General features: G+C 42.7%; 1 protein-coding gene across 1 annotated transcript; it reads left to right on the forward strand.

Moving 5' to 3' along the window:
* Nucleotides 1-1272: 1272 nt before the first annotated feature.
* On the forward strand, nucleotides 1273-9647 carry PTHLH (parathyroid hormone like hormone). The gene is made up of 5 exons (XM_088476841.1): nucleotides 1273-1493; nucleotides 4504-4568; nucleotides 5379-5497; nucleotides 7281-7679; nucleotides 9144-9647. Exons 3-5 carry the CDS (start codon nucleotides 5397-5399, stop codon nucleotides 9151-9153), a joined length of 510 nt encoding a protein of 169 aa, XP_088332967.1. The 5' UTR covers nucleotides 1273-1493; nucleotides 4504-4568; nucleotides 5379-5396; the 3' UTR covers nucleotides 9154-9647.
* The last annotated feature ends 1861 nt before the right edge of the window (nucleotides 9648-11508 follow it).

Consider the following 11508-nt stretch of genomic DNA (forward strand, 5'->3'; position numbering starts at 1 on the left):
GGGGAGAACCAGATGGTTTCCATTCATCGATGCCTAGGCATAACCAAATGGTTTCTTTTTACAAGGTGGCTGGACGCTGAGAATAGCTCCGCCCCTGGCACCCATATAGCCCCACCCCCAGGTTCTGATTGGCCCCCACGATGGTCCATCCATTGCATAGTTGGTAATCATTAATAGATACTTGCTATTTTGCCATCGATGGTAAAATGGCCTTCCCTAGCCTGGACTGAGGTGAATGACTGATATACACATTGTACAGCTTTGCGGAATATGGGCCTGATTCAGACCCGCTCGCGAGCGCGCTGTGGGTGCGCGAGCCCCATAGCGAGTGAAATTTCACTCGTTGCAGGACTCACTACAAGATGGGGCGGCTGTCGATTGTGATTGACAGCTCGCCCCGTTTTGTAGACGTGCAGGGGGGGTGGCTGGACAAATGGAGGCGTTCCTGAAGGAACGCCTGCCGTTTGTGGGCGGCCCTACTGACATCACCAGTGATGTCAGTAGTGAACTTCCTGCTGTATTAGAGCAGGAAGTTCACTGGGGCTTGCGGTGGACGAGACCCTACCACAAGGGTATCGTCGCAAGCCCAATGGTCGCGATAATCGCAACCATCGCCAGGCCGCCCGCAAAAGCTGTGGGTGGTCACCCACAGCTTAGCGAGCGGCCTGGAGGCCGGTGAAAAAAACCCCCGGACCGTCCTGATTCAGAGCGAGCGCTGGCAAATAGTGAGCGCCTCTGAATCAGGGACTATGTGCGCTCTATATAAATAACTGTTAATAATTGATAATGTGATTCCCTAATAATACAAATCCTCCACATCATAAGTCACTGAAGTGACGTAAGTGCAGACATGCTCCTATAAGAGGCTCCTGTCAGGATGTATAACCCTCCTTGTATATGGTTGGGGCTAGGCTCTTGAGCAGCTGTGTGGTACAGTGGTTATATAGTTGGTCTTATAATCACAAGCTTGTGGTTCCCTCCTATCCCCAGCCACTTTGCTGTGTGACCACTGGTGTGCCACAGGCAGCACGTTTGTGGGAAGTTCTGCAAAGTGCTTGTGGTGCAGTGGATGGGAAGGGTGGGGGAGCACAGAATAATAATAATAACTTTCCCCCCTTCCTAATTATTATAGCAAGGGAGATGCAGGGGTGACAGGTGAGAGACCTGCTCACTCCTCCCAGGGCTGCTGGCATTGGTGGTTATGCACAGTATGTAAGATGTGAGGAGTGCAGGGGGGGCTCACATGTCCCAGCATCAATGAACTAACATGACTGTTTAGCAGAAAAGGGGAATGTGGTTTATGATGTCACAGTTTTGTCTTTATTAAGAGCTCACTGAGAAGGAATCCAGTTCCCCCTCATACCCAGCCAAAGGACACAGCTCCCTTCCTGGAGCCCTGCTCAGCTACATCACACTAGTGCTGGGATTACTACTCCAAGGCTCCAGACAGGAGGCTGGGCAGCCAGTGAGCGGAGGCGAGAGGAGCAGAGCAAGTAAGAGCAGGGGCTGCATGGAGTGCTAGCTGGGGGCTCAGTGCAGGCTGGGGAATAAGGGGGAGGCAGCAGGGGGACTTTTTTCTGGAAGGGGCAAATACTTACTCTCCTGCATTGCTCCAAATGGGATGTCTGCACTTTGCAAGTTCATAAAGAAGTTTGCAAAAACTTTCATTCAGATATTTAATGGGGATGACTACAGTCCTGTATGGATATTATTGTCATGTACAGTCCTGTATGGATATTATTGTCATGTACAGTCCTGTATGGATATTAATGTCATGTATGGATATTATTGTCATGTACAGTCCAGTGTGGATATTATTGTCATGTACAGTCCTGTATGGATATTAATGTCATGTATGGATATTATTGTCATGTACAGTCCAGTATGGATATTATTGTCATGTACAGTCCTATATGGATATTAATGTCATGTACAGTCCAGTATGGATATTATTGTCATGTACAGTCGTATATGGATATTATTGTCATGTACAGCCCTATATGGATATTTTGTCATGGACAGTACTATATGGATATTAATGTCATGTACAGTCCAGTATGGATATTATTGTCATGTACAGTCCAGTATGGAAATTAATGTAATGTACAGTCCTATATAGATATTAATGTCATGTACAGTCCAGTATGGATATTAATGCAATGTACAGTCCTATATGGATATTAATGTAATGTGCAGTCCTATATGCATATTAATGCAATGTAAAGTCCTATATGGCTATTAATGTAATGTACAGTCCTATATATACATTAATGTAATGTACAGTCCTATATGGATATTAATGTACTGTACAGTCCTATATGGATATTAGTGTAATGTACAGTCCTATATGGCTATTAATGTAATGTACAGTCCTATATGGATATTAATGTACTGTACAGTCCTATATGGATATTAATGCAATGTAAAGTCCTATATGGCTATTAATGTAATGTACAGTCCTATATGGATATTAATGTACTGTACAGTCCTATATGGATATTAGTGTAATGTACAGTCCTATATGGCTATTAATGTAATGTACAGTCCTATATAGATATTAATGTAATCTACAGTCCTATATGGATATTAATGTACTGTACAGTCCTATATGGATATTAATGTAATCTACAGTCCTATATGGATATTAATGTACTGTACAGTCCTATATGGATATTAATGTACTGTACAGTCCTATATGGATATTAATGTACTGTACAGTCCTATATGGATATTAATGTAATGTACAGTCCTATATGGATATTAATGTAATGTACAGTCCTATATGGATATTAGTGTACTGTACAGTCCTATATAGATATTAATGTACTGTACAGTCCTATATGGATATTAATGTAAGCTGTTTGTACAAGAATGTACTGTACTTATATATTTATAATTTTATATGTTTTTGTGTGTTAATGTATGTATATATATGTGTGTATGTTTATGTATATATACATATATGTGTGTGTATGCGTATAAAGTATATAAACACACATGTATATATATATATATATATATATATATATACACACACAAAGAACTTAATTAATTCATATAACTCATTATATTAGCTATTGTAGAGTCTAATACACACGTTTGTATTTGTATTTTTGTCTAATGCCTGTATATTTATATACATATAAAATTCATGACAGCAGGCATTAGACACTAAAGTCCATAACACACATATGTATGAGTGCTGTATTATAAATACATTTTTATTGTATACGTTATATATATGTTCTGCATTGTTAATATCTGTTGCATGTTGTCATTGCTGGGAATAGCCGTCCCTGTCATGTTTCAGCACCTCTTCTGTCAGACAGGCACCGCTGTTGCAGCAGTGTATTTGGGGTCAGAATTTGGGCTCACTGCACCTCTCACCTCCCCACAAACCTCAGCCTGATTCTGTTCCATATGGAGCCGGCATCCAAGAGCCACAAGTTCTCCCAGCTAAAATAATCATTGTTTTTCAGGCATAGATTATGGAAGTATTTCTCTCTACTCCCCCACAGGCTGGAGCCTCTGCCCTGTGCGGAGATATAATGTTACTTGGGCAATTTCTAGCTTTTTTACACATATTTAACTGTGAAATGGAGCTGGAAGCTGTCGGGGAAGTGTTTGGCATGTGCAGATGTGCTGTGTGTCTGATAGTGTCAGACTCCTTCCTTCCCGGCAGCAGCTGATTAGAGGAAAAGTTGCCCTTTTTTTTTTTTTTTTAGAGGATATGGGGAATTAATAAAACAATTTTTAGTGTAACAACAATTGTCTAACTGTCCCAGGTGATGGTGGTGGTGGTACTGGGGTAGGGGGCAATGTCTGAATTATAGCTATATACTGAGTAACCTAACAAAAGTCATTGCATAGGTGGGGGCATCTGAATGTGCCACCCTGGACTCTTTTGGGCATTTGGGTGCCCCCTTTATTATGTGGTGACTAAGGGTGGAAGGTGACTTGGGTGGGTGCGTTGTGAAACAGCTGTGCCTACCTGGACAGGACAAGACAAGGTTATACTGGGAAGTCACCAATACAGAAACCACTAGGCTGTGGGAATGAAGCTTCTCTTTGTTACACTTAATGTCTCTGTGTAAGTGGGTGATAGAACATGCTGCAAGGGCGCCCCCTGTGGGCATACCATTAACCCATATTAGCAATGCACTGGCCCTAGGAACCAGTGCCCATGAAATGCCCATCACATAAGGCTCTCCCTGGCAATGGCCAGCTCGCAGTGCCTCCTTCTAGTGCCAGGTCAGTCATGAGATGCATTGTTTAAACTGCCAATATATATATACTTGTATAATATGTCCCACTTGAAGCTGACGGATTCTGGGAATGCCAGCAGGGCGCTGTGTCAGATAGGCATCCCTGCTATGGCATGGAGTTTATCTGCTGTGTAATCCTGAGACGGCCGTTGTACCCGCTGAGAATGTGCGATTGCCGCCAATAATACCGCTTACCCTAATACAGTCTCATAATCGGACTCTCTTTCTGTGTTTCTAGGAATCCCCTATTTATTCTGTAAAAGGTTATTCTCACAGACAGCAAGTACTGGAAAACTTCACCAGGTAAGTGGCTGCTTCATCTACCACATATTGCTATATTTGTGCCCCCTCCTCAATCCCTTCTGTATGTTGTTCATAACTAACTTTATATATGATATGTTAGTGGTATCTAGCAAATGATTCCGCATTTCATAACGTTCTCTCATATGCCCTTGATTGTATAATATAACATTAATTCAGAATGGACTTGCCTTTCTAAGGCTGTCTGACTTTGTGGTTGTGACGACCTCTTATTGCTGTAATAAGCTGTTCTTTGGCTGCGGTTCTGACCTGTGAGAGACATAACACTCTCCCGCTGTTATATTTGATTTACCCTGGTTGTTTATATACATACTGTTCTATGGGTCCCCTATAGGTCAGATACCAACTGCGTGGTGTGTCCAAGTCGTACGTTTTATATTGTGTTACGTGAGGCGGCAGGATGTTTGTATAACTGTTATAATGCCGTATTACGCTATACAGCATTGTGGCTTTGTAAATAAATAACAGTCACTGGGCTATTACTTTCGAGAGATCATTTCTAAGTGTCTGTATACGGCTTCCTCTGGTTGTAGTAGCAGGAATATGAGGACAGTGATACGATGATATAATGGTGGGTCTGTGTATAGACAGACATTCGGGTTTCTGGGCCCTGGGTCCTAGTTATCTCTAGCAGTGATTTAAGATCTCAGGGTCTCACTTTCCATTAGGAGGTTATAATGGCGTCATACGTTTAGGGCTGTGCTTGTGATGTCGCTTAGCGCTCAGTGCCTCTTGTTACCAGTTGAGTGGGTCCCTCTGTGTCTAATCCGATCTCCATCCCATCCTGTCCAGGTCTCGGTTATTCTCAGGATGTTGCGGACCCTCCTCCCACATTGCAGTTTGGCGGTTTTCATCCTAAGTTGTTCCTTCCCAGCTCAAGGGAGACCGACGCAGGGACTCAACGGCAGAGTGTAAGTGACTGGCTCTGTCCTCATTAACTCACCACTGTATTTCTATATATCTACAGTATAATGCATGTGTGAGATATATATATTTATATATATAATTATATATAATTATAAGTCTTTGTGCTTAGTCTATAGGTGCCGAACACAAACTGTGATTTACATGTCATTACTAAAAATGACTTATATTTCTGCGCATACATACTTGGAAAATGTGCGCCGTCCCTGTGCTAAAACGTTCACGCAGTTATATAATATATAATATATTGCATATACAGCGGTCAAAGCGGGCCGGCTTACTGCCCACTCTCCTACTGCCTCAATTGCAAAACTACCAGATTTAATTCACTATATATATATATTATTAGCCCGTACCAAGAAATGCAGCTCCTTGACAATTCCCCTTTCCAGCGATGTTACTGTGTTAGAGGTTAATCCTGTCAGACACCCCTTACGTTACACATAGAAGGTAATGGGAGAGGAGACTCATGTGTGCACATGTAACTATCCGGGAAATGTGTAATTATATCTGCACGGGAGAAAGCCTCTCACTGACAGTATACTGAGCCGTACCCCCCCTCAGGCACAGTGTACAGATAAATGATGTATTGTGTTCTCAGGCTAGCTGCAAAGGGAGGGTGCAGGGGCCTGCAAGACAACAGGAGCTCGGAGACCCCAGGAGTGCTGCAAGCAGACAGCAGCCCGGGGAGTTACTGAAATCCACTTTAATGAAGGGACTCCCCATCCGAGACTGTATAGGAATGCAGGCCAACCATAGGAAACCTGTAACTGGTGGGACATGCTGGTAGTTGTAGTTCCACAACAGCTGGCGCACCACAGTAGGTTTTCTACATTGGATTTAGACTAAACTAAAAGCGTCAGATAGGCAATTATCGTGGTGTGTGTCCGTGTGGGTATGTGCAGGGGTGTGAAGTGTACTGAGGTCGGGCATAGCTCTGTAAACAGGGGAGATGAGACTGGCTGTGTTGTGTCTGCTGACATTGGCCTGAAACCCTGTCTCCTCTCTGGGCTGATCGCTGTGGAGACTCCCGCGTGGGTTTTACAGCACAGCGGGATGTGAGCCTCAGATGTGAAAACACTTCAGACCATCCTGTGTAACCACACATGACAGTCCCTAACATCTGTGGAACCCTCCCCGGTATCTGTTATTTCATTCACGGCTTCCCACAGCTCTGCTTAAAGCTCCACAGAACTTGAAATGCTGGTGAGCCGCGCACGGGAAGTAGTTGTAGCGCTTTGTGTAATAGTTCCCATCAGGTGACACTGTATGTAGCCTGGTTGTGTTGCATAGTGAAAGCTGCTTCGTCTTCAGACAATTTAGGGGCTGATTCAGAGATGGACGCTAATGCCATCGCTGCAGTGTCCTTGCACGCAGCGACTGTGCGAGAATAGGCAAATGTCGCATCTGCCGAAGTTATGTATTGAGACCTCCACTTGCGGCTTCGCAAGTCCGAGCGATCGTGTGGTGTGACACAGCTGCGGTCGTAGATCCTTCGATAACTGGACTTTTGAGTAGCCCTATGCCTACTGACCCGCCCCGAAAACGGTTGTGAAGCGCCTGCGTTTTTGACGCCACACCCCAGATACCTCCCCCAACCTGTGCCCGACTGTCAATCACATTGTATGAAAATAGTTACTTAGTTATGCGAGTTACTACGGTAATGGCCTTTAGTCTCCAAGTGGAGTCCGGCAGGGAATGTTGGGACTTGATATAATTGTGCCCACTGGACACTCCCGCTATTGACATCTTGTGTTCTCCTCCCCCCAGGCGAAGGTCCGTTTCCGAGCATCAGCTTCTTCATGATAAGGGCAAGTCTCTGCAGGAGCTCCGCCGCAGAATCTTCCTGCAGAACCTTATAGAGGGGGTCAACACGGCGGAAATACGAGCAGCTCCGGATGAGCTGCCACGCCCCATCCCCAGCGTCAAGAACTTTAACGCCCTCCGTCTGGTGGGTGAGGAGGAAGGAGTCACAAGTCACCTGACTCAAGAGACACATAAAGCCATCAGCTTCAAGGACCCACCACCCAAGATCCCCGGCAAGAAAAAGAAAGGGAAGCCGGGCAAACGGAAGGAGCAGGACAAGCGGAAGAGGAGAGAAAGGTCAGCGCTAGGAAGTTTACAGGACCCACCCGGATCAGACCTTTGGTGGGAAGAGCTCGGCATCAGGTCAGTAGAAAGTGATGGATTATTGGGGTGTAACATTATATTTGTCTTTGACTTAATAGTTTTGCTGGGTTATGTGCTATTGTCCATACCAGCCAATCAGCTTCTAGCTGTCATTTATCTTTTTCAGTTTAGAAAAATGGAAGCAGACAATTGATTGGTTACAGCGCATTGTGCACAAAGCACCAAGTTTATAAATAACGCCCCATAGTTACGTACCATAGTCGAAACCGCGATCCTGGTATCAGTCATTGGGGCTCTCTACGGATCACTGCAACATCACTGGGTAATTTAGACACAGGAAACGCAATGTGCAACGGAGATTTCGTCCCCTTCCACCATCAATTGTCCCCAACAATCTTTCAGTTTCAACAACGTCCGGGAAATCTAACAATTATAATTTTACATAATGCAAGTTGTTGCTTTAGGTTCATATCAAAAACGATCAAGAGGAGACAAAATGGCGGGAGAGCGGAGCGACTTGAGAGGCCCTTTTTTTTTTTAGATTGTCCGAGGGTCTGTGAAACAATCTAAGGAACCACAGGGCTCGAATTTCTTTCAGTGGATCTCACCCTAAATATAAAATTTGTAGGAATAGCTGAAGCAACAGCCTTATAGAAGGAAGGTTATTAAACTGCCCAATCATGGTGCTGACCATCTTTTAATCTAAATGTTGAATTCATCCTCCCCCCTCCCCACCGCACGTGGGCTGAGATTTTCTGCTACTTTCCAAACGAGCTGCAAATTTTATAGCAAGATGGTGAAATTTAAGTGCATCCTGGATGAGTATTCTCTGGAAACCACGTCTATAATACAGTTATTTATCCGCTGAGTCTAATACAGCGGGATGCAAATTCTGGTGAGAAACGAAGAATTTCAAGACATTCCGTCTCCCCCCCAAATATGCCGGGAACGACACTTTTTCACCTCCATATAATGGAAGATGTTTACTGCGCCTCCCACTCATTTTGTGCGCGGTTTATTTTCACAAGGTTTAAGCTGGGAACTTATAGTTTGCACTCGTATAGTTTACGGAGACGTCCGTCCAGACTGCCAAAGTCTCCTTCATGTTATTGTTAATGTGTAAATGCCACAGGCTGTGTTTCATGCATTCTAGCTGCAAATTTTAAAAAAAGGGGGCTTATTGACTAATATGGGTCAGTTTTTGCAACTCACAGCTACTGAGCAGATTGCAAGTGTCTAGTACAGTTTAGAATGAGTTCCATAAAGGTCTGAGAACTTCAGTATGAGGAAATTGCTAAACTCCAGGCTGCCCCCTGTCTATCAAAGTATGACCACAAATCAACTGTCCAATACGGAATGACACTGTCTCCTTAGCCCTGATTGGACAGCTGCTGCGCTGAAGTGTGTCTGTTATGATATTATTCTGTGATGTTGCCGCAAATGAATATTGACAGATATTTCAGACAGGCTAATTTGACCCTTTCTCTTTACCTCTCTTCGCAGTACGCAATGAGAACTCAACTGGAGCTTCCACTTCTATTGAAGAGAATTACTTTAAAAAAAAACAAAAAGAGAGAGAAAGCGGGGAGCGCAGCGGAGAATATTCTGGACTCACACAGTTGTTATGTATTTATTTCCTGTAAATATCCCCGGACCCCACGAGCGCTGTCCTCCCCCGCCGTCTGTAATACTGCACAGCCGCCCCCCTTGCGGCCTCCTTCCCTTATTTATTGGTTGAATTATGTATTTATTGTGTTATATTTTTTTATTATTTTTTTTATTTTTTTTTTAAATCCTTGTGCTGCTGGCGTCCTGTTTCATGTTGCACTTTATGTCCAGAACTCGCCAAGATCTTTTGTGTTATTTTTGTTTTGTTTTGGGGTTTTTTTTTTTGATGTTGTTGATTTTTTAACTTTATTTTTTTTATATATTGAATTGAACATATTTTATTATATTATTATTATTATTATTTTTTCTCTTTTGTGCATGTTTGAAATGTGGCGACTGGTGGAATTTGTACAGAATGTGTAATAAATCCAGTGTCCAAAGTAAGCAAAGCCCTGTCTGGTTTTGAACCCCAGGTGATTGGGGCCAAATTTACAAACCACATTCTCATAAACACTTAGTATTAAAGGAAAAATACTCTCTATTTATAGGAATAGTTACATTACAGACGGTACAGCTGGTTGCAGTAAAGGAGATAATTTAATTAAATTTATGATAATCTGTATGTGTGTGTGTGTATATATATATATATTATATATATATATATATATATACACACACACATATATATCTATATAAATAACACACATATATCTATGCACACACACATATATACACATACACACACGCATATATACACACATATATATATATATATATATATATATATATATTACAGACAAACACACACGTATTATATATATATATATATATATATATATATAATTATATATATATATATATATATATATATACATACAGGTTGAGTCTCCCATATCCAAAATGTTCGTGACCATGGGTATTTTGGATAACGGAATATTTCGTATTTTGGAATAATTGCATAATGAAATATCTTGGGAATGGGACCCAAATATACACATGGAATGCATTTATGTGTTATATACACCTTATACACACAGCCTGAAGGTAATTTTATACAATATATTTAATAATTTGTGCCTTAGACATAGTTTGTGTACATTAAGCCATCAAAAATCGAAGGTTTTATTATCTCAGGCATGCCAAAAAAATTCGGTATTTCGGAATATTCCGTATTTCGGAATATTTGGATATATATTATATATATATACTGTATATATACACTTAATATAGTAAGTACGTTGTGTCCAAGTTGGCTCAAGAACGACTGTACTGATTTGCATGAAACTTGCATCATTTTATAGAGGAAACTCATAGAAATAACCCGCACTTTGTTTCATCTTGATCCATCAAGCTAGAGCTGAGCAATTTCAAAAACAAAATTTATTGACATTACCAATGCAAGAGATAGGTGTGGCCTCATGCGCGCAGCCGGTAAAGGTTGGGGGGAGGTGCTTTGGGCCCGCGGTCACATGAATAGGAGAGGCTACATAGCAGTCTCTGCACAGGGCACACAGTGACATTGGTGAGGTAGGAGTGGCACCATGCACATGCAGTGACGTAAGTTCATGCCAGACGCCCGGAGGCAGGTTATAATTTGGTGCCCCCCCTATAAAAATAGGGAGAATAAATATTGTGCATATCTATCTATATAATCTATCTATTACATATACACAAAAACATTCATATAAAATAGCTTTAAGTGGGGTGAATATATTGTGGGCAAAGGAGGAGGTGCCCCTTCAATGCTGCGCCCGGCGGCAGGCGCCTCCACTGTCTCCCATAGTTCTGCCCCTGTGCACGTGGCCGGTAAGGGGTGGGGGGAGAGGTGCTGTGGCCCCACGGTCACATGAATAGGATAGATTACATAGCCGTCTGTGTACAGGGTACACAGGGAAATTGGTGAGATAGGTGTGGCATAATGCGCGCGGCCGGTAAAGGGTGGGGGGAGGGACTTTGGACTTGTGGTCACATGAATAGGATAAGGCTACATAGCCGTCTGTGCACAGGGCACCAGTGACATAGGTGTGAGTGGTGGGTGATGGCGCTGCTGCCACCAGTCTGTATAGCGCTGGTCATGTGGGCCACTCCCGTGACAGAGCCCCTATGCAAAGCAACACAACTAGAACACCTTAACACACATTTATATATATATACAAACACACACATATTGATGCTCTCCTGTACTCCTGGCTCCAGCAAAGTTCTATGTAGAGTATGAGGTAAGGAGACCATGCACCTTGTCAGCTTCTATGTTAAATGT

The sequence above is a fragment of the Taudactylus pleione genome, unplaced genomic scaffold (genome assembly GCF_031769625.1).
Source record: "Taudactylus pleione unplaced genomic scaffold, aTauple2 ptg000196l, whole genome shotgun sequence".
NCBI classification, from domain to species: Eukaryota; Metazoa; Chordata; class Amphibia; order Anura; family Myobatrachidae; genus Taudactylus; species Taudactylus pleione.